This window comes from Pagrus major, chromosome 15 (assembly GCF_040436345.1).
Source record: "Pagrus major chromosome 15, Pma_NU_1.0".
Taxonomy (NCBI): domain Eukaryota; kingdom Metazoa; phylum Chordata; class Actinopteri; order Spariformes; family Sparidae; genus Pagrus; species Pagrus major.
Window position 1 is genome coordinate 31,325,490 of NC_133229.1, and position 24,355 is coordinate 31,349,844.

General features: G+C 42.5%; 1 protein-coding gene and 1 long non-coding RNA gene across 4 annotated transcripts; one reads left to right on the plus strand and one right to left on the minus strand.

Annotated features, from left to right (window-relative positions):
- The first annotated feature begins 625 nt into the window (after positions 1-625).
- nfkb2 (nuclear factor of kappa light polypeptide gene enhancer in B-cells 2 (p49/p100)) lies at positions 626-24,098 on the plus strand. Of its 3 annotated transcripts, XM_073481343.1 has the most exons (25): positions 626-785; positions 982-1,075; positions 2,506-2,603; positions 6,165-6,204; positions 8,478-8,553; positions 9,594-9,634; positions 13,430-13,528; positions 13,824-13,975; positions 15,498-15,610; positions 16,158-16,316; positions 17,120-17,224; positions 17,460-17,548; positions 18,079-18,217; positions 18,473-18,604; positions 18,929-19,111; positions 19,226-19,367; positions 19,506-19,620; positions 20,000-20,207; positions 20,298-20,467; positions 20,567-20,669; positions 21,560-21,729; positions 21,909-21,990; positions 22,183-22,352; positions 22,468-22,579; positions 23,025-24,098. In XM_073481343.1, the coding sequence occupies exons 3-25, from the start codon at positions 2,587-2,589 to the stop codon at positions 23,093-23,095; spliced, it is 2,688 nt and encodes an 895-aa protein (XP_073337444.1). In that variant the 5' UTR covers positions 626-785; positions 982-1,075; positions 2,506-2,586; the 3' UTR covers positions 23,096-24,098. The 3 variants fall into 3 exon arrangements, with proteins under 3 accessions (XP_073337444.1, XP_073337445.1, XP_073337446.1); XM_073481344.1 differs by lacking the exons at positions 626-785; positions 982-1,075 and having other exon boundaries at positions 1,105-2,603; XM_073481345.1 differs by lacking the exons at positions 626-785; positions 982-1,075; positions 2,506-2,603 and adding an exon at positions 5,921-6,024.
- Positions 18,805-20,049, minus strand: LOC141008967 (uncharacterized). The gene is made up of 2 exons (XR_012180110.1): positions 19,965-20,049; positions 18,805-19,335 (listed from the first exon to the last, which is right to left on the minus strand). It is a non-coding gene; the product is annotated as an uncharacterized lncRNA (long non-coding RNA).
- Positions 24,099-24,355: the final 257 nt, after the last annotated feature.

A 24,355-nucleotide genomic window follows, 5' to 3' on the forward strand; every position in this document is an offset into this window, starting at 1 on the left:
TGAGTTTCCCTCCTTTCTCTGTGTTTCGTATCTGGTATATGTTTTTTAAAGAGTATATGAAGTTAATATTGGAAAATTAGATATAAATAAAAATAAATTGAAGCTAAAAATATGAATAATAATGGAAAACACAAGATACTACTGTTTTTGTGTAACTAGTTCAAAACCAACCATGGAGCAGTTTCTTGTTGTGTTTTACATATTAAAAAAAATAAAAAAGGCAGTTTAAATATTTCCACGGATCAAGAAACCACTCCGGGTTTGATCATTTCAACTTAATATGTTTTTGATTTAAAATCCCAGCTGGCGTCCTAAAAGGCAGACGGGAAGCCTCAGTGACACCAGAACCAGAACCAACATGGACCCACTGGGCTCAGAAGAGGAAACAAGACGAACATCACAGTAAATCTGCTCATCTAACCACAAAGAGAACCGCCAAGTATTTTAACACATCTAACAGGCCACGCCCCCTCACACCTGGATAAAAAGCTTTCCGCCATTTTGTATTTACAGGTAGATAAACGCAGCTCTTGTCTACGTCATCCAGTCATCGCCTGATCTGAGGAGGACAGTTTTGATTGGACAGATCTGTCACGCAGACACGCGGAGCTCCGCAGGCGCATGCGCACCAGTGATCTCCGCACAATTGAATAGAAATTGGTCAGTTTGAGTTTTCAGCTGAAGCCGCGGAAATGAGTTAAAACTCAACTTTATAACTTTATTTACCGACTCTGGTGAAAGTGTTTCGACTGACAGACAGACTGACGTCATGACTCGTTACTCAGGTAAGCTAATGAGCGAGCTAGTTGTTGCTAGGTGTCGTTGTTAGCTCGCTAGCACAGCGGTGTAATGAACGCAGACAGGTGTGAGGACAGGTGAGCCGAGGCTGTCAGTCCAAACACACGAGCTGCAGTTTAATACCAGGCGAAGCTAATGAGCAGCAGAATAATGCACTGATTTTATTTTGAAACGTCCCAACAGGAAGTGTTGTCAGGTGTGCTGCTGCCGTGTGACGTGCGGACCAGTTGGAGTTTTGTGGTTTTCGGGGAACAGACGGACGAGCAGCTGCTGACAGGTAAACTCACCTTTAATCTCTTTATTCAGCTCCACACTCACTGCTGATCGATGACTGATCGATGACTGATCGATGACTGATCGATGACTGATCGATGACTGATCAGCTGCTCACACGGTCAGACGCGGAGCTCGGTGTGTTGAACGGTTTCACGTTAACATCAGTGTGACTGTGTGAATGTTTCTTCTCTTGACGTCGAGATTTAAACGTTTAACACGAGAATTTCACTTTAATTTGAAATGTCTGCTGTGAATTTCCTGCAGAATCAAACCAGCTGTTAAATTCACTGACTGAGTTCATGTCAAGTGTTTCTGCTCTCAGGACAGTTTGTGATTATTGTTGTTTATTATGAACATGAAGCTCAGGATCAATAGATCAGGCTCAGGAGACACTGACAGGAGTTATTGATCAGAGCTGCAGACGAACAGTTCCTGCTGCTGTTTGATCAGATTGAGCAACTGAGAGGAAAATTACTGAAGCAGCTGCAACGATTCAGCAGTTTGAGCAACAAACTGTTTCTGTGTTTAATCGTGTTTGAATGTTTCAGTTCTTCCTATTTTTAAAACGTGTGTTCATACTTTTCTTCATTTCTCAGCTGAAGTCTTCTGATGAGGCTCAAATGATCCTGTTAATTCAGTTAAACTGCGTCTTAGAGGATTTATGTGATTATCTGATCATATGATGAACTCTTCTGTGATCGACTCAGACAAGCTGCTCTGTCTTCATCTGAACCGGAGGAAACACCTAAAAATAGTTTTAACGACTGAATGAAACAGATTTTAAACCCGGATCAATAATCAACTATCTGATTTTAAATCAGTTTGACACTTAAAAGTTCAGAATCATAGTTTAGGAGAAATAATTGCACCTCCAGCTTCATGTGAGCTTTCAGCTGCAGCTCATGGTCTTCATCGCAGCTCGGCCGTCCGCTGATGAAGACCGTGATTCAGTCAAAAGCTTCAGAAGAGGCCCGTAAGTGTTGCTGTGGTTGTGATGCTGCATTAAAACATATCCTTAATTTTAATTCACTCACCAGCTTCTTAATGATTTTTACCAGCTCAGTTTTTATTCTGTCTGCTGCTGTTAATCCTGAAGGTGGCGCTGCAGCAAAGATCAAACTGTTACGAAACAGACGAGATTCATCCTCAGAGGAGCTCGGCTAACGGTTTCCCCCTGCGTCCAGTGTTTGTGCTAAGCTAGGCTAACCACACTAATGCAAACGGGAGCTAAACTGTGGGACTGCTCCTTTAACAGTTTGTTGTTTGTTCAGTCGGGCTGGAAATGAAGGATTGTCCCCAAATAATCACCGAGGAGGAGGAGGAGGAAGAGTGGAAATTCCCTCTGATGTATTTAAATATGACTGCACACAGACACACACACACACACACACACACACACGGTGGTGATTAACTCCTGATCTGCGTCTGCAGGAAAATCCCTGAAGGAGGACGAACAGAAGAGCCTCCTTCATCATCATCATCATCATCATCATCATCATCATCATCATCATCATGGCCGGAGCTCTCAGGTGCGTCTCTGATGTTTGTTCTCTGTCGTGTGGTTGGTTGTGATGTGAAGTCGTGTTTGATTGGTTGGTTTGTGGATCAGAGACATCCAGATGTGTTGTTGGAAACTTTATTTAGTGTGAGTTTGTGTAAAGTTGCTCCAGACGGTTGGTGAGAGACGGCTGTGATGAGTTCAGCTTCCTCTGCTCTGTTTGCGTCCATGGTTACAAGCTCGCAGTCTTCTTCTGTGGTGCATTTCTTGGCGTGTCATGTAGAAACGTAGACGTCTCATTGACTGCTGTTGTACATCCATGTTGTCTCCATATTAGACTGGGCACTGGCCACACGCTGACTCTTCTCCGTCTTCGTCGTCTTGGTCGTCTACAGGAGGGTCAGATTACTTATCGTAGCTAATAAATGTGTTGGACAGCAGATGATGAGAGCTGATCAGTTCTGCTAGAAAAACTTGATGGTTTCTGATACATGTCTTATATTGTTGTGTGTGTGTGTGTGTGTGTGTGTGTGATGTCTCTCTGTAGTTGCAGCATTTCTTCATTTTACATCATCATGGCTGAACGTCTTAGTGACGATAGATAGAATAGATCGACCTTGTAGCTTTTTATAATCACTAGATGAACTCAGGTACAAACAGCAGCAGTGTGTTTCTGTCTCATCGTCCATCAGACTGCAGATCTGCTGCTCCATCACATCCTCACTGTACTTTTACCTATAAGCTCCAGTCAGGAGGCTTCAGAAGGATCTGTGGTCAGAAACATGATTTAATGTTCATGTCTTCAGAACAGAGCCGTCGCAGTATCACAGGGGGTCGTCCTGTTAGAGGAGTCATTGATGCAGAGGTGGAAGAACCTGCATCACTGAATCACACCACACGATCAGAAGTACGGCTGCACGATCGCTGAAAAAATGACTTCATGATCATTTTATTTTCTGCAGGAAACTTCACCAGACTTTAATAATAATCTGTTGGAGGTTGTTTATCAGACAGCTGAAGAAGACTGGATTTGTCTGATCAGGATTAGCTGTGATTGGTGGTTTGATGTGTGGGCGGAGCTGCGGACGTTTTGATGATCAGTCATGGAAAATAAGAACTGAGTTTGTTTTTTTTTTGCATCAAGTAATTTCAGCAGGACGTTGAGTTAATTTGTAAACTGAGACTGTTTTCAGTTCAGTACGTCGCGTCAGATTGATCAGATTGATCCGGATCAGGTGTTTTTGTGGTCAGATGAAGACTTCACAGAAACGTTTCATCAGTCAGAGGACAGGTTGACAGAAAGTCGCCGTGTTTCACAGAATCAGGAGAGTAAAATCACCTCAGTGGATTCCTGCAGAGGTCGAAGGTCACACAAACTTTCCCCTCGGGTTTTCTCTGACTGAACCTGCTGTGGGTTTATGTTAATGAGGCTGTCTCTGCTGGCTCCTCATTGGCTGCTGCTGTCAGAGGGGCCAGTCCCCCCGTCGGGGGGGATGAGACGACTCGGATCGGGTTTGAGTCAGACTGTACAGTGAGACTGAGGAGAGACAGGAAGTCCAAGTGACGAACCAGAAACCACCAGAAAGACAGAAAGACGAGTGAAGAGGAAGTAAAGAGAGAACACGAAACTTTCTTCACGGCTTTGTCCTTTTAAATCCGCTGCAGTCTGTTCTCTTTTAACAATATTTATAATCACACGAGTTAGTTTGTTGTCAGAAATGATCTCAGGTGATTGTTTCAGCTCTCAGCCTCAGCTCGGCTACACGCTCTCAAACAATGACATCTTTCAGACATTAATGTTTCTGGGGCAGAAAGAAGGACGATGAAACGCTCAGCGACCAATCAAGACAAATATTTAAGTGTTATTGTGGAATAAATTTAAGATTTAATTAAAATGTTCCCACCTCAACAACATATCAGGAATTAAAATAATTCAGTGTGCAGGATTTAGAAACACTGCTTCATGTGTTCGTCTGCAGAGAGCTCGACTGACGCTGTGTTTAAAGAGCTCACATGCTAATGTTCAGCCTGTTAGCATGCTAACATTAGCTAGTCATCAGTAAACAGTTGAGGCTGATGTGATGTCATCAGTTCTGCAGGTGTTTGGTCATAAACCAAAGTACAACGTTGAGCTGAGTTCATCCTGAGGGGAACATGAACGTCAGGGTTTCACCACATGATGAGCATCAAGACTCAGACTCATCTTTAACTTTGTTTACTGTGAATTTATCTCGTTTTTCAAATGAATGACGTGAAAATACTGCAGAGCTGAAGAGTCTGTGACATCGCTGCATATAGTTTATGTCAGGAAGCTTTACACTTCATACATGTTTGTTTCTCCGGGTGGAGACGAGTGTTGGCATGTGTTACCTCCACCTGCTGTGACACAGTGAGAAACAAAAGAAGCGGAAATGATTTTATTATCATATCAATAATATTTAAATATCATGATTGTTGTGATTGTTATATCAGGACAGTCTGAAGCACATTTATTCACTCTGACACGTTTAAACACGTGCTGTTAAATGTTAAATAAAACCACTCAGTGTCATTGTTACGCTGTTATACATGTTATATCATGTTTGTCAGAGAGCTTTTTGTTACCAGGCTAGCTGTTTCCCTCTGTTCCCAGTCATTATGCTAAGCTAAGCTAACCATACAGTGTAAACACGTCTGGTTTTCAGCTACAAAACAATTTCCCATCATGTCGACCTGTTCTCATGAGAACGTTCAGGCTTTATTCAGTTGTGTGCTCAGAGATTTGTTTCAGCTCTTTGTATCATCACATCTGATTTAAGGTTATTCCTTCTAGTTAATTAGTAATGTAATGGATTACATCCTGAGTGTACAGTTTACAGTGAGCACATCAGGTCCTGGGTCAACAGTTAGCTGCTGACGTGTTATGTGTCTTTTATAGAACAGTTTTACAAATGATGATTTAAACCCTCCAACACGACACTGACGCAGAGGACAGAGTCTCTTTGTCTCTTTGTCTCTCTGCTGTTTAAAGAACAGTTTCCTGGTTCTCTACAGAACCCGTTCTCTCCTCAGCGTTCAGTTTATGATCTGCAGCAGCACAGTGACATCATCAGTAGCTCCGCCCCCCTCCGTGCTGATCTGGAATTCTGGGGGTTTTCCTCCGAGCGGCCACTTCCAGGAAGTGACTGAAAACAGCCGAGAGGAGGGAGGAGGGGTAGAACGACACACACACACACACAGAGAGACAGAGAGAGAGACACAGAGAGAGAGAGAGAGAGACAGAGACAGAGAGAGAGACAGAGAGAGAGAGAGGGAGAGAGAGAGGCTGTACTCGAGTCTCTCGCCCGTCATGTGAAAGTGAAACAGACGGCTGCAGCTTTTATTTTGTCGCTCCCTTTGTTGATTTGTTGTTTCCTGGTTCATCGTGTCGGACGTTACTTCAGCAGAGACACACACGGATTCAACAGCCTCAGGTCAGACACGGGATAGGAGTGTGTGTGTGTGTGTGTGTGTGTGTGTGTCTGTGTGTGTGTGTGTGTGTGTGTGTGTGTGTGTGTGTGCGTTCACTCTCAGGTTAAAGCCTCTAACTGTCTGTCTGTCTGTTTGTTTGTAGGATGACTGAGGCTCAGTTCATCAACGCCTACGACAGCGACGTGAGTCCTTTATTCTTCCATCATTCACTCTGACTGTTCAGATCGATTATTAATGACTTCTCCTGTTAATTAATGACTGCAGTGTTTGTGTGTACGGGCTCCTGTGAGGGTCAAAAGATGTTCTGTGGCTGAGAGGCGATGTAGAGGGATGACCTGCACGATTGGAGTCATGGACACGGACGTTAGCTGGTGTCTGTGTTGTTGTTTACATAATTAAGTTAAAGTGTGTAGTCGTATGTTGGACTGTTGTGTAGAAAAGTTCTGGCTCCTTCACTTCTTTTAACTTTATTATCTGTTTCAGTTTGAATTGTTTAACTTTCCGTCTCAGTCGGGATCCAAGACTTACTGGTTCTTACTTTGTTAAATATAAGTTAGTCTGTTGTGAAGCTGTGAGTGTTTTAGTGAGTCGTTCAGTTCTGAAGTCAGAAAGACTGAGAGCAGAATAAAGTCACGTTCTCCTCAGTTACTCACTCATTAGATGATTTTTAATCATTGATTCATTTCAAATAAAGTCTGCTTTGATCTTTTACTCAAATTATTCAAATGGCAAAAAGAAAAATTCCCAGTTTCTGCAGAAGTCGACCTTCTAACGATGATCAGAAGTGATTTGCATGTTGCATCATCGTCAGACACAATGTGGGAAATTTAAACTGTTTCCTGCTTTGAATCTGAAGCAGTTTGTCTTCTTCTAACTTCACTGCGACTTTAAGAAACATTCACAAACTGGATGGATGTTCAGTTTAACAGGCTGATAGAAAGTGTTTGTTCTGAGAGTTAAAACCAGGTTTGCAAGAGTTTTGACCGAGATGGCAGCAAGTTAAAGTCACTCGATATAAAAATCAGATCAGATGAAACTAAACTCAAAAGGACAAAAGATACCAAACAAAGCTGTAAGCTAACAGACGATAACATCAGCAGTAAAAACAAAATGAAACCAACTGAAAGTCTTTTATTTGAGTTATTAATGAACACAGTCACATAGAAACGTGTAAAAACCTTCCTGCTGATTAAAGAACAAAGCTCAGTGAAATGTTAAAAATACTGAAATAGACTCAGTTTACAGTTTTTATGATTTATAAATAAATCAAAATAACATCCAGAAAACTGGTATGAAGAATTAAAATCAAGTCATTATTTTGTGTTTTTTCAGTTATTGTTCATGTAACTTGATGTTTACATGATACGTTCTGTTAAAGCAGCTCTGTGTAGTTTTACAGAAGAAATTCAAACTCAGAATTTTAATATTTACAATGTTAATGAGTTAATAACAAACTTTCTCCATCAGTGAATAAACGAGCTGTTCTCAGAGGAAAATAAGGTCCAGAACAAGATAGAAAGGTGGCAGGGTCCGCCACATATAAACAAAGTAAAACAGTATAAATTGTGTTTTTGTCCTTTAAGGTCTGTTTGTTTATTCAGTTTATTCAGTCATGAAAACAAAGAGACTGCTCCTTTAAACTACAGGCTGCTCCTTTAAACTACAGGCTGCTCCTTTAAACTACAGGCTGCTCCTTTAAACTACAGGCTGCTCCTTTAAACTACAGACTGCTCCTTTAACCTACAGACTGCTCCTTTAAACTACAGACTGCTCCTTTAATCTACAGGCTGCTCCTTTAAACTACAGACTGCTCCTTTAACCTACAGACTGCTCCTTTAAACTACAGGCTGCTCCTTTAATCTACAGGCTGCTCCTTTAAACTACAGGCTGCTCCTTTAATCTACAGGCTGCTCCTTTAAACTACAGACTGCTCCTTTAATCTACAGGCTGCTCCTTTAAACTACAGACTGCTCCTTTAACCTACAGACTGCTCCTTTAACCTACAGACTGCTCCTTTAAACTACAGGCTGCTCCTTTAAACTACAGGCTGCTCCTTTAATTAATTATGTTGCCTCTGATGGACAAACTTCAGTAACTTTTATTATTAATGATGAGTCAGTAACTAACTTGAGTAATAAAGGCAGCTGAGGATCAATTAAAGAAATAGTTTAAACTTGTGGATCCAGATGATGTTCGGGGGTTTTCACAGGAGAGATGATTCATATAATCAATGACCTGATCAATCAGCTCATCATCTGATACCTGATACCTCAGAGTCATGTTCTCGTGATGACGAGGTGGAAGAAAGTCTGAGTGATGAAAACATGTCGGCTGAAGGGCTCTCTCATGAAGATGGATATTGAAATAGATACTGATTGATGTATTGATTGATGTATTGATTGATTGAAATGTGTCCGTCACAGTTTCTGATGTTAAAATATTTCTTCCTGTTCAGCTGCAGATGAATCTGATGCAGTACGACTACATTCCTCCAGTGGACATAAAGACTGAACCCTACATACCTGAGACAGGTACGCACGCACACACACACAGACACACACACACACACATACACACACAGGCCTCGTTCCTCTGGTGTGAGATGTTACAACATGAGCTCAGACTTCTCAACGTTGTTCTGGTTCCTCACTCACCTGGAACCTGGACACTGTTATTACCTCTAGAACCTCAGAGTTCTCGCAGGTGTCTGGGAGCCTGTTGTGGTTCTTTATAGAACCTTTTATTTGCACCTAGAAACATGAGTCCAGTCTTTCCAGGAGCTCCAGGTGAAACCAGACGAGCATGTTGAGGCCGACAGGGAACAGGAGGACTTCCTGAAGTTTTAGTACTCAGTGAAATGAAAGTAACAGATTACACACAGACAGGAAGCTCATCAGGAGAACTGGTCTGAGGAGGAACTATTGGAGGAACCTTGTTTGTATCTGGAGATATGAGTCGGGCCTTTTCAGAACCGTGAGTGAGAGTCTCTAGAGTCTGCGAACACTGATGAACCTGTTCTTACCGACTCCAGAAGAGGTTCTCACCTTCTAGAACCTCCTTTAGATTTCTCAGAACCTGCGTCCAGTCTGTCTAGAACCTCATCCTGAGGGCTGATGGTACTCTTTTGAGGCATGTTTGTGTCTTTAGTAAAGGCAGACAGTTTGGATGGTACAGATGCAACATGGTCCTGATACCTGGAGCCTTGATGACACTTTGGATGTCTTGTTCAAACATGGAGATCAGGTCTAAAACTCCTCTTCTGTCGGAACCAGTGGAATAATTTCTAAAGAACAAGAGTTCCCATCAGGACCCTGACCTGAACTTACTCACTGTAACAGGAAACTGAGACCCCGTTTGTCCCAGACTGTGACTGATCAGTACCTGGGCAGCTACAGTTTCTAGAACTTACTGATGGGGAAAAACCTTCATCCACCTTTTTACTAACAAAAAGTCCAGTGGCTGGTGAAATAGTGAAAGTGGCTGGTGAAATAGTGAAAGTGGCTGGTGACATGTAGAAACCATCAGTTACAGTTTCTGTGCATCATTAACTCAACTCTTCTTTGTGTTTCAGCTCACGGTCCGTACATTCAGATCATCGAGGAGCCCAAACAGGTGAGAAGAATATTCTACTTCCTGTCTGTACACGTAGAGATGTTACAGACAGCGCTGGTGTTTAGTGTCTGCAGCCAGTTGTTGTGGAGCAGCTGGAAGGACAGCAAGTAAACAGTCAGAGGTGACGGCGGAGACGCAGGGTGGAGAAATGTTCTGAACACTTTGTTGATGACTGAAGTCTTAAAGTATCTGGTTTGTTCATGAAGGCGTCCCTCAAGGATCCACACGAGGCCCCCTCATATTTACACTTTTTATTTTAAATTTAAATGTTGTTGCTTTGTTTTTCGCTCACACCACAAACCACCCACATGGTGTTTAACTGGACCCTGTTCAGGTGGTGTTGGTCTGGTTGTTTGCTTCGTACTAGAGTTTATTAGTGTTGAACCGGGTCAGAGGTGAAAACATCAGAATATCTGGAGGTGATGAAGGTTTCCCACGAGGATCATCAGTCTGCCCACTGCTGGATTTTATTTGTATTTTTTTATCAGGACAGTCGTTCATACAAAGTCAGCTTCAGCTCTTCTGCAGGCGTCTTATTTTCTATATACAAAAACTATTTCCAGGCTGAGAGGAAAAAGTAGGCGAGGAGAAACTAAAACAAGGGTCAGTACTGTTTGTTAGATACAAGCAGCATAACAGTCTTTCATACCTCGTCTGTAAAGGCTTTACATCATTAATCCACTGAGTCCAGAGGCTAATGAACACTGAAGGCAGAAAGTGACGTAAATGTTTCACTATATCACACCGCTCTTGTATTGTGGGCGGTTCAGGAAGTAACCAGCGCCTGGTTATAGCTGCAGGCCGATACCAAAATACCATCCATGTATTTATCAGCCCACTGCTGGTTTTATACACGAACATGACTTTATTACTTAATTAACAGTGAATTAACAGCGTCCTGTATCCCTGTGAGCTCACAGCAGGCTGCTCCGACCTTAGAGGGGAACACAGTGTGTTGATCAGGTGTTTATTACTGCTGATGTCAACAAAAGACAATAATTCATCTTCACACTGATTTAATGTGTTCAGTTTCCAAGCAAACAGCAGCACTGACTGACTGACTGACTGACTGTCTGACTGTCTGACTGAATGACTGACTGACTGACTGACTGACTGACTGACTGACTGACTGAATGACTGACTGACGCACGCACATATATACATATATACATATATACATATATGTATATATGTATATATGTATATATGATATGATGAAGGTGGAGAATAATGTCAGAACAGAAGGTGTAAATACACAGAACACACAGTGACACACAGATACACACAGATACACACAGACACACACAGATACACACAGTGACACACAGACACACACAGACACACACAGATACACACAGTGACACACAGTGACACACAGTGACACACACAGACACACACAGACACACACAGTGACACACAGACACACACAGTGACACACATATACACACATATACACACAGACACACACAGATACACACAGTGACACACAGTGACACACACAGATACACACAGACACACACAGTGACACACAGACACACACAGATACACACAGATACACACAGACACACACAGTGACACACACAGACACACACAGATACACACAGACACACACAGACACACACAGTGACACACACAGACACACACAGACACACACAGATACACACACAGATATACACACAGATACACACAGCGACACACACAGTGACACACAGATACACACAGACACACACAGACACACACAGAACACACACAGAACACACAGTGATACACACAGATACACACAGATACACACAGACACACACAGTGACACACAGATACACACAGACACACACAGACACACACAGTGACACACAGATACACACAGATACACACAGTGACACACAGACACACACAGTGACACACAGATACACACAGTGACACACAGTGACACACAGACACACACAGTGACACACAGACACACACAGTGACACACAGATACACACAGTGACACACAGTGACACACAGTGACACACAGACACACACAGACACACACAGACACACACAGTGACACACAGATACACACAGATACACACAGACACACAGACACACAGACACACACAGACACACACAGATACACACAGATACACACAGTGACACACAGATACACACAGACACACACAGTGACACACAGATACACACAGACACACACAGATACACACAGACACACACAGATACACACAGTGACACACAGACACACACAGATACACACAGATACACACAGTGACACACAGATACACACAGACACACACAGTGACACACACAGTGGCAGTGAGGGTGTTTCCCGGCGCTGCTCGGTCCACGTGTCGCAGTAACAGACACTTCCTTGACTCCAGGGTTTTCCCAGCAGTCATACAACAACAACAACACAGGACTGACTGAACAGCAGCAGGAGGTCAGGGAGTTTCTGCTGCTGGAGGTCAGGTGACATCTGCATGCAAATCAGTTCTGTTCTGAAGACAAAAGAAGAACAAGGCTTATACAACCGGACTTTAACTGAACAAACATGACGACACCACAGACGAGTCATCAGACACACACACACACACACACACACACACACACACACACACACACACACACACACACACACACACACACACACACACACACATTATAGATTCAATAATAACTTTATTTAAATTAAACAAAGTCACAGTTTCACCTGATTTAAACATCAGCAGGTGATGAAGCAAATAAAACCAGATGATTTTATTATTTTATACAAAGATAAAGAGTGAAATACACAATAATAATAACAACAATAATAATAATAATAACAATAATAACAACAACAATAATATAACAATAACAGATGAGACATGTTAGAAGTAAAACTGAATCCTTACAATAAATCATTAAAACTATCCAAGCCAAATTTAATCAGTGATGAAATGTAACTAAGTACATTTACTCAGGTACTGTACTTATGTACAACATGAGGTACTTTACGAGTATTATCTGCTACTTTATACTTCCACTCCACATCAACACATCTGGAGATACTGGGTTTTTACTGGACAGGACGGTAATCTGAAAAGTTACTAGTAACTAAAGCTGAACTAAAGTTAAAGCTGAATAAATGGAAATACTCATTTGTACTGGCACAATACTTGAGTAAATGTACTTAGTTACTTTCCAGGTTACAAACTGATAAATGATGATAATGTAATCAAATATAGAGGAAGTGTTTGTAATCCTCAGTTACACAAAGAACTGTTTCCACTGATGGAATGTAACTAAGTACTTTTACTCAAGTACACTTTTGAGGTACTTGTACTTTACTTGAGTATTTCCATTTTCTGCTACTTAATATTTTTCCACGTCTACATGTAGGAGCCAAATATTGTACGTTTTACTCCACTACATCTATCTGATACCTTTAGTTACTTTACAGATTACATGCTGCATCAAATGAATTGATTTTCTCATCAATCAGATAAAAACAGTGATCGTGATGATCAGCTGACTCAGTTTATATGTAACTATATGATCAGTTACTTTACTGATACTTTGATACTTCGGTACTTTTAACATCAGATACTTTAAGACTTTTACTCGAGTACTCTTCATATGTGTGACTTTAATATTTTAACACTGTATCTTTACTTTAACAACGCTGAGCCTGAGCTGTTTAGTTCTCCGGCTGTACAGACAGTAACGAGGCGTGTGTGTGTGTGTGTGTGTGTGTGTGTGTGTGTGTGTGTGTGTGTGTGTGTGTGTGTGTGTGTGTGTGTGTGTGTGTGTGTGTGTCCTCAGAGGGGCTTTCGTTTCCGTTATGAGTGCGAGGGTCCGTCCCACGGCGGGCTCCCCGGCGCCTCCAGCGAGAAGAACAGGAGGACGTACCCGACCGTGAAGGTAACGCCAACAACGCTCTGACAACGTTTCAACAACGTGTCGACAACCTCTCACAACAGACACACACAGTTTAAAGGGACAGTTCACCCGAACACACCGGCAGGACATGAGTCCCATGATGCGTTCAGGTCACGTGGGAGTTTTTGAAATCACCACAGAAACATTTACTTTGAATACTTTAAGTCCTTTTACCTTTAGAGTCCATACTTTTACTCAACTTGTAACAGAGTATTTTACTGAATATTGTAGAATTCACCTCAGAAGATGATATTTAATAATAATTTCTCTCCATCAGATCAATAACTACGTGGGTCACGCCCGGGTGGAGGTCCAGCTGGTGTCGCACTCCGACCCTCCTCGTGTTCACGCTCACAGTCTGGTCGGACGTCACTGCACCGAGAACGGCACCTGCATGCTCGACATCGGCCCCAACGACCTCACCGCCTCGTCAGTATCCAATCACAGCGCAGCGTCTTTAACAACACGTAGACTGAAAAACGAGACGGTCAGGGAGGAAAGTTTTCATGATTCCACTGATGAGCAGCTGGATGACGCTCAGAGGAAAAGTCCAGAGAGGAAGTCAGGAGTTCTGTTTTTAATCCAGGTTCAGGAAACACTCGATAATATGAAACGTCGCTGACAGATTAAAGTCCAGATGAGATGACACTTAATTACTCCTGTTACTGAAACAGGAGTAAAAGATAAAAACACAACAGACTGATGATAAAAGTAGGAGGAGTAAATGCTGACATGTACAGAAGCCCTGAAGGGTCAAGATTCAGACGCATTACTTCCTCAGTTTGCAGTAGTTAAATTTTATTTGTTTTCTTGAGATCACAAGTTATTAATGTCACAGAATAACAAACGTAACAAACAGTTTGATCTTGAGAAAACAAACTTTATTTATGTTATTATCATAAAAAAACACAAAACATTTAAGTCGTTCTCACAGGAAGTAAAGTTTGAAACATTAAGTTTCAAATACACGAACAATAAGATACATTTAGAAAAGTGAACTACGATACAAAGTAAAACAGAAAAGGTTTAAATGTGATTATTAAGAAGTGAAAACAATATAACAGATAAAAACACATTAATGATTTCAGAAGAGTGATGATGAAATTCAAAACTGCAAATATTAGTAATTGAAACCTCTGAGGGGAATTTTATTAAAGAAGTGAGTCATCGCTCTGATTTCTACTAATAGATACAAAAAAAATCCACTTTACTAAATATCAGAAGGAAACTGTTGTTTCTTATTAAAAGCTGGTTAAACATATAAAATTATTTCTTCTCCATGTGTCAGACACCTGTGGTTTAAATATGTTTAAACATTTAAACTCAGTGTCCAAAGTTACAGAAACATAAGAATAAAAGATAAAAACACAACAGACTAATATATTTATATATATATAAAAACTACAATAAAACTAAAGACAGTATAAACAATAACATGATAATCACAATACAACAGATGATTAAAAATCTGACAATGAAAGAAAGTAGAGAGACGGATGAACACGACTTCACAACAGCGATGATGAATCAAAACAAATATCAGTAACTGAAACTTCCACAGGGAGATTTTACTAACGTGAGTCATCATGACTCCTACAAAATAAAAGTTCAGACTTTACTAAATGTCAGAGGGAAACAAACGAGCGAGCAAACTGTTGTTTCTGTATCACTCAAATATGTTTTTGATTAAAAGATAATAAATATTTAACTTCATGAAAGAATAAAGAAAATACATGTGAGTTTATAACATCTGAAACTTTTCTGAAAGTTTCCACGATGTTCCTGTTTCCTGAAACATCGTGATCGAACCAGCAGTGTTTAAAAGTCAATGAAAGAGCTTTTATAAAATGTTCGCTTAAAGAATAAATATATATGTGAGTAAATAAAGTCAGCGTTGGAAACAAGATGAGTCACTTTGTAACATGTTTTGTGGTGATGTCACTTCCTGCAGCTTCAGTAACCTGGGGATCCTCCACGTCACCAAGAAAGGTGTGGTGGAGGTGTTGAGCCGGAGGCTGAGGGAGGAGAGGAAGAGACAGAAAGGAGCTCACTATCACCTCACAGGTGAGCTGCTCACCTGGCGCTGACACCACATGGTGCAGATAATAAAACACTGACTCTCAAAATTATGATTTAATTTTTCATCCTGTCGACGTGAATCATCAAAATCTCCTTGTTTCATGTTTTTGATTTTAAAAGTCTTTAATGAAAGTTGTTTATTATAATTTATTGTTGTTGTCTCGTAAAAACACTCAGTCACATTTCTGTCAGTCATTGTTAGTTTTCATCTTTTTTATGGTGACTGGGTTTGGATCAGTACAGGAGAGGATCAGGACCGCTGAGAGTCCTCAGAATTAAGAGCAGTGGTCCAAATCCTCTCCTGTAATATTTTGTATATTTTAGGTCTTAAATCTTTGGCCCGTTTGATGCGACATGTTCTGTAGATCCAACAACAATCAAAACCAGACACAGGTTAAAAATAAAAACCTGTTCACAGCAGATTTTAAAGTTCAGATTGTGGATCAGAACACAGAACCAGGACTCTGAAAGTCTTTATTTAGACTTCGATCAGGATGAAGTGAAATATGTCAAACTGTCCGTCCTGCTTCAGATTCAGAGGAAACCTCCATCCTGAAGGAGGCCAAGGAGCTGGGCAAGGTGATGGACCTGAACATCGTCAGGTTGAAGTTCACCGCCTTCCTGCAGGACAGCAACGGAGGATTCACCAGAGCGCTCAAACCCGTCGTCTCCAACCCGATCTACGACAGCAGTGAGTCCACACGGCCTGAAACATCTAAAGATTTCCTGTTTGTTGAAACGAGCAGCTGGCTGGCCGACAGACTGCAGCTCTGGTGCTTTTTAAAGGAAGCTGCTTGTATGCGAAGCCTCAGTAGTTTGTTTTAATTATATTAATATTCCTGACGGTCGGTCATCAGCTGTCCACGAGTCTCTTCTGACAGTAAGAGGCACTTGTTGTTTGAGGCGGCCATCTTTGTCGTCAGTAGTTAATTTTCTTTTTTAATTTTAAAAGTCGCAGCAAAGTTTATTTTTCAAGTTTTCACAAAACATTTGATTTCTACAGACTCTGAGTCGTTTGGTTTGTGTGTGAAGTACTTTAGCTGGGTGCTAACAGCTGATAGCAAGCTAGGCTAGTGCTAGTCAGTGACAGCAGCTGTCTGATGCCGCGTTCAGTTTGTCTCGGAGATCAGAGCTGAGAATGATGACGGCTGAAAACCAGCTCCAGCTAGCTGAGCCATCGTTAGCAACATGAGGGAAGTTGGAATTTCCCAGTCGGGAGTTTCAACTGGAAGTTATTGTGAAATGGGCGACTCTGCATTAGAAGTACTTTTACTTTTGTTTAAATATATTTGGATGGTAAAACTTTTGACTTGTAACAGAGTATTTCTACACTGTGGTATTAATACTTCCACCGCTGGTACTGGTACTGGTACTGGTACTGAGCTGGATACTTGCCTCACTCAACAAACAAAGCACAGTGATGCCGTCTGTCCTCGCTGTAAAGGAAGATTCAGTCTGATGATCTTCAGCATCCTGTTTGTGTTTCTGTTGCAGAGTCACCGAACGCCTCCAACCTGAAAATCTCTCGGATGGATAAGACGTGCGGCTCGGTGCTCGGAGGAGACGAGATCTTCCTGCTCTGTGACAAAGTCCAGAAAGGTGAACACATTTGATTTAAGGATTTAAGGATTTAAATCAGGCAGCTGTGGAGCGTCGTCAGTGTGTCAGCGTCAAACAGTCATCGATGGTAGACAGATTTGTTTTTGCTTAACGAGGTTTAAATTTCCAACAGCTGTCAAGACCTCCTCGTGCACACAGTCATAATTATAGTTGATGTGAAATGAAGGATTAAGATAAAGATTCATTAACATCCGGCGTCTGCTGCACGTTACAGACGACATCGAGATCAGATTCTATGAGGAGGACGATGAAGGAGGCTGGGAGGCGTTCGGAGACTTTTCACCAACCGACGTTCACAAACAGGTAGAGTGTGTGTGTCTGTGTGTGTCTGTGTGTGTCTGTGTGTGTGTGTCTGTGTGATTCAGTCAGTCGTACGTTTGTGTGTGAATGACTAACACTCGTGGAGGAAGTGCTCAATGTTTGACACCACAACAAACAGAAGATGAAGAACCAGCAGCTCGTCTGTCAGCGGGGAATTCCTCCAAACTGTCGACTCACAAACATGAAAATATTTAACATTTTATTTTATCTCACAAATAAAGATGGAGTGTGTCCCAGAGCAAAAGTGAACAGCAAACATAATTATGTTTTATAATAACGTCTTTATCTTCAATCTTAATCTTATCTATCTTAGTTATTGATAGACACGTTTTGAGTGATTTAATCCAGGTTTAAAGTGACTTAATCCAGGTTTAAGGTGATTTAATTCAGATTTTGAGTGGTTTAATCTCTAGTTGACCTTAATCCTGATCGTGATGCGTTCAGCTAGTAACTTGTCAGTGTTTCCATCTCTCAGATAAACCAAGTGTTAATCTGTTCTTCTCTCTCCTCAGTACGCCATTGTGTTCAAAACGCCGCCCTATCACAGCGCAGAGATCGAGCGGCCCGTCACCGTCTTCCTGCAGCTGAAGAGGAAAAAGGCCGGCGACAGCAGCGACCCCAAACAGTTCACCTACATCCCACAGGTCCAAGGTGAGGCAGGGCGCTGGGAAACATCTCTGCACCAATATAACAGTGTTTAACCTGTAAATCCCCGAAACTCTGACAGGAAGCGGCTTGTTTTGGGGTTTAATGTCACAGTTTTGGGGTTTCCCTCGGTGGAAACAGTTGGCATGCAGCGAGTTTCAGTCGTCACCTACTCACTCAGACGTCTGTCAGACGGCTTCTGTCCTCCCACTGACCATCATCATCATCATCATCATCATCTCGTCTCCTGCTCTGTTTCAGACAAAGAGGAGGTGCTGAGGAAGAAGCAGAAGCCGCTGCCTCACTATGAACCCTGGAGAGGAGGAGGAGGAGGAAGAGGTGGAGGAGCCGGGGGATTTGGAGGAGCAGCAGCAGGAGGAGGTGGAGGAGGAGGTGGGGATTTTAACATGAACTTTCATATGTATGTTTCAAAATGTGATGTATTATTATTATTATTATTATTATGATGTGTTCTACATGAAGTGTTTGTATATTATGTAAAAGGGTTTTGAAGATTATTCAAACTGTTGTATAATGTAGTTTTTTGAATGTAAATTTCCAGTGAAACATTTACAAGATTTAATGAGTTAACATTCAGTTTATTCAAAACTTTATTTAAGCTTCACAGATCACTGAGCAACGATGTCAAGATAAACAAAAGTAATCAGTGATTACATGAAGAACAAAATGAAGTCAAAACATTGTTTCCTTCTGCAGGATTCCAGTTCAACCAGCAGATGAACGGAGGAGGAGGAGGAGGAGGAGTTTTCTTCACAGGAGGCTTCACAGGTTTCGGTGGAGGGGCTCAGATGTCAGGCTCCGCCCCTCAGACAGGGGTTACCCAGCAACAGACGGGAGGACAGACGGGCTCCCCACTACAACAGCAGCTGTTTCACATCGGTAAGAAGCTGCATGAAGAAACGATCGTGTTGTGGTCCGTCTGTTCGCTGATGATGAGACTCTGTTCATGTACAGATTAAAATCTGACCTCCTCTTTCTCCGCGTCGTTTCCAGCCGCCACCCTCCACAGTAAAGCCTCTCAGAGCGCCAGACAGACCGCCGCCGCCCTGCTGCAGTACTGCAGCACCGGGGACGCCCGGGTCCTTCTGGCAATTCAGAGACACCTGTGTGGTGTCCAGGACGGAAACGGAGACACGTGAGTTTATAATTTAATTTTGTCCTACAAGCTGACTGAAAGGACACAACCTGAAGGGAAGATATAAAAACACGTCTGCCTTTTAATCATTTCAGGTTTTAATCAGACATTTGATATTGTGTTTTTTGTTTCCCACAGTCCTTTGCACCTGGCCATCATCCACCAGCAGACAGGTGTGATCCAGCAACTGATCCACACTCTGCTCAACAGCCAGCAGCAAAACATCCTCAACACAGCCAACCACCTCCGACAGGTAGCTAACTGTTTGCTAACTGCATTTGACAGGTAGCCAACTCTAGCTAATTTCCTAAGGCAGGTAGCTTACTCACAGCCATCCACCTTTAACAGGTAAGCTAGGTAGCTAACTTCATCTGACAGGAGGCCAATTTCAAATTACTCGCTATAATACAGTTAATGACTTCTTACAGCACCTTCACAAAGCTAATTAGCTCTGACAGGTAGCTAGCATTAGTTACCTGTTAAATCAGCTCCCCACCTTCACTTAACATCACTAACCTGATGACTCACCACAACACAGCTAACTACCACTGACACCTGTATCTAATGTACATACCAGCTCAGTCCCAGGTGACTCACCTGTCCTCTGACTCCTCCCTCCTCTCTGTCGTCAGACTCCGCTCCACCTGGCTGTGATCACCCGGCAGGTGAAGGTGGTGGAGGTGTTGCTGAGGGCGGGGGCTGACCCCAGCCTGCTGGACAAAGACGGCCGCAGTCCCATCCACCTGGCAGCGCTGGCCGGAGACAACTCCACACTCCGCCCCCTGCTAGCTCACCTGGGAGAACGCCACGCCCACCTGGTCAACACACCTGACTATCACGGTGAGACGATCAGACAGATTGATATCAGGATAATGTTTTCTTATGGTGACAATAAAACAAACTGAAGTGTTACCTGTGTTACTGTCTCAGGTCTCCACCCGCTCCACCTGGCCGTGAGGAGGGACGGCGAACGCTGCCTCCGTCTGCTGGTGGAGGGCGGAGCCAAAATCAACGCGCCCGAGCAGAAGAGTGGAAACACGGCGCTGCACCTGGCTGTCAGAGAAAACCTGTTCAAGGTGGCGTGCACGCTCATCACAGAGGTGAGACTGGCACATGTGCACACGCGCACGCACGCACACACACACACGCACGCACGCACGCACACACCATTAGTCACTAACTCTGTTTGTTGTTTACAGTTGAAGGCGGACGTGAACGCGTGCACGTTTGGAGGAAACACTCCGCTCCACCTGGCCGCCAGTCTGGGCTCGCCGACGCTCTGCTCCATGCTCGTCGCTGCAGGTGAGACACAAAACACCTGAGTGAACCAACGTCAGGGCTGTTCAGTCTGAAATCAACATGAGTACCTGACAGCAGGGATTTTCTACGGTGGCCCTGCGGGGTCAACAAATGGGGAACAAAATGAACTTTTGTCCAACAGCCAGATGGTGACTGAAGAAAATCTGCTGGTTTTAATTTTGACCTGACTGCAGTTTAAGAAACACGTCACAGACCAACACGTCACAGACCAACACGTCACAGACCAACACGTCACAGACCAACACGTGTTTCCCTCCAGAGAAAACTAATTTAGCTCATTTTCCAACATCACTTGACAACAAGCAATGAATCTGAAACCATCTCGTGTTTTTACAGGAAGAGTCACTGAAACGACTGATTCATGGACTAATAGTTTCACATGTATAAACTGTTGAGCAGTTTCATTTATAAAACATCAGTTTGTATAAACTCGGTGTTCTGTGTGTAAAAATCTTTATTTGTAAAGAAACGACAGCCGTCAGATGAATGTAGTGGAGCGAGATTTTCTGGAAGAGTCGATCAGTTTGGTCTCTAAAACGAGATAAAATGTCGATCAGCGTTTCGTCCTCAGACATCTTCAGTTTATTGTCACAGAGGAAAGAAACCAGGAAACGTTCACATGTAACAAACTGATTCATCGATTATCAGAGAAGTTGGCGCCTAATCCATTAATCGCTGCAGCTGATGAGTTGTGACCAACCGGAGGAAGAAAGGTTCAGAAAACTCTGACTGTCGGTAAACGTGTAACTTAGACTGAACACCATGTTCTGTTCCGTTCCGTGTGACAGAAACAGAACCACTGAGGACAAAATGAACCTGAAGTGATAAATGAATAAACGTACCTGAGTGACTGAACGTCGTCTGTTCTCCAGGTGCCGATAAGAACATGGAGAACGACGAGCCGCTCTTCTTCAGCTCCTCTTCAGATGAAGAGCAGGACGAAGACGAGCCAATCAGAGAGGAGGGCCCCTCACAGCCAATCAACCCTCGCAAGAGACCTGCAGGAGGACACACCCCCCTGGACCTCGCCAAGTGCCAAAAGGTAATCCTTTCAAAATAAAAGTCAAGGACAAAATAACATTAATCAGACCTGAAGAATCATGATGATGAGGATGTTTCTGTTTTCTGATTGGACAAACAGCAGCCAATAAAAAGCAAATCAACACTGAAGCTTCAGTTCAAGTGTTATGTTCTTCTCACCTCCTCGTCTCCTCTCCTCAGGTGAGGAACCTGTTGAACTCCAGACAGAGTCCGAAGTCGAGTCGTCACAGCAGCAAGAAGATGAAGCCGAGCAGCTCAGAAGGTTCGTTCTTTACAGCCGGGCCGCTCGCTGGACCAGCTGAGTGTCAGAGGCAGAAATCAAGTTCAAACTGAAGCTCACAGGGAGAACGTGATGTTTTAACCACATTGCAGTCTGATCAGATTTCAGTTAGAAGTAATCAGATTACTCTTGACAGCAGTGCAATAAACACGTGTGTGTGTGTTGGTGTTGCAGAGGTGGAGGCCTCGGGGCTGGACGAGGACACTCTGTCCCGGCTGGTGGAGGTGTTGAGCGTTGGAGACGTTCCCTGGAAGAAACTGGCGGAGAAGCTGGGGATGATGACGCTGACTCACCTGTACCTGGACAGTCCGACGCCGTGCCAACACCTGCTGCAGCACTACAAGGTAACACATCACCATGACAACCGAACACTGAGCTAAACTAGAATCTGACTGGAGACGCAGATCTCATCACACGTTGGCTGTGATACAACAACAGTGTCTCTGATTTACCCGACAGCTGGGTGGAGGGCCGGTCCAGGGTCTGGTCGAAGCTCTTCAGTCTCTCGGTCTGACAGAAGGAGTCCGACTGCTGAGACACACCGAGCTACAAGACGACAAGCACAGCACAGGTAACGGACACAGACAGACAGACAGACAGACAGACACACACACACACACTTCAAGGTTGTAAAACTGTCGTTTCGCTGTTTATAAAGACAAAAACAGCAGAATCGTTTCACATGTGAGCTGATTTTATTCAAACTAGTTTTGGTGTCTGTAAATCACTGGAAAATATTCAGGATTTACAGACAGACATGAGTTGTGTTCAGCTCATCAGCATTTTCAATTGTTTTCTCAATTTGTCTCTACATGATCAATACAGTTGTTGGCATAAAAATCATTGTTACTCAATACTTCTGTTGCTATAAAAGGTTTTGGTAGAATAAATAAAGTTTTGTTGCTGTAAATAAAGTTAAAAATTTAACAACAAGTCATTTTAAATAAAACCTGCGGTAAAAGGTTCAGAGTGAAACATCATAACACTCACCTGTTCATATTTTTCTGTCCCATCAGACACCACGGTGGACAGCGGCTTCGGCAGTCAGCCAATGGAGGAAGAGGAGCCGCCTGTGGCCAATCAGTGACGAGCAGGAAATGAAATCACCTGAGTGTCTTCAGGAGCGTGGAGCGATCCTGCAGGAAGCAGAAGTGGACTGAATGGACAGAGAGTCTGACGTTTACCTGCAGGAGACCAGGGCTGCGTTCAAGACCCACAGACTGTAAACTCACAACAGGAAGTCTGCTTTCATCAACAAATCACCAAAAAGTTTTTAAAATTAATTTAAGGACATTTCTGTGTTTCTGTGCGGTCTGGAACGCAGCACGTCTCACCGGTGACATCAGAGCGACATGAGTTCAGATGTTACTCACCTGTGTTTAGTTTCTGTTTATAAAAACTTTAATGGAGGCGTTGTGTTGTATGGAAGCCCGCTGATGCCAAGAAGAGAAAATGTTTTAAATGTTGTGAATGACGTAAATAAAGAATACTGTAAGTAACACTTGTGATGTGTTCAGTCAAATTGTGACGAATAAATTATGAGACAGTTTTGACTCAAAGTCAAAATAATATAAATTTAAGTCGGTTAAATTTGTAACTTTCAAAGTCTAACAAAATGTTTTAAAATGATTATGACATAAGCCGGTTAGAGAAATAAATGTTTCGGGTTAATTTGGTCAAAGTTCTGACAATTTTGACTTTTTCAAAAATCTAAAAAATTAAATACAAGATATTAAAAGGAAAACTTTAATTCAAGTCACAGAATGAGCAGAAAACTGTCAGATTTATGATTTAATTGTTTTTAATTAAATAACATTTCTTAAATGTCTCTCCTGAAAAATTTCATTTTGTTTTGAACTTTATCAGAAACATGAGCGGGTTGTGCACCGTGCTCAGACTGTCGAGTCGATCAGAATGAATCTTTTCTCCGTTATTTTTTAGTGTTTGTCGAGGCTGTGTGTGTTTTTACTAATACTGTGTATTCATGTGGTTTCTCTTCTTAACAGCCTGAAAATTATTTAATCAGCGTTTAACGAGACAAATGCTGCACTGTTTCTGAAAACTTTAATAAAAAACGACTCAGACTTCAACTTTTGTTTTCAAAATGTTTTTATTTTTGCCTCTAAGCCTTCAAAACATGTTTGTGTTTCACTACGACCAAAACCTCACAGGAAGTGGACAGTATGTACAACTATCGATCGGCGAGCCGGCGGCGAACATTCAGACCGCAGCGAAGCCGAAACAACAAAAAACTTTCACAGAAACTAAAATCAGTTTGTGTCGTCGATCAGAGACGATGAACAGAATAAATTAAGTGGATCGAACCTCAGACGAGGTTTAACATCTG

Coding starts and splice junctions, on each gene's coding strand:
- nfkb2 (XM_073481343.1), top strand. Junction 8,554..9,593: donor ACCCTACATACCTGAGACAG/GTACGCACGCAC, acceptor TTTGTGTTTCAG/CTCACGGTCCGTACATTCAG. Junction 16,317..17,119: donor CAACCCGATCTACGACAGCA/GTGAGTCCACAC, acceptor TTTCTGTTGCAG/AGTCACCGAACGCCTCCAAC.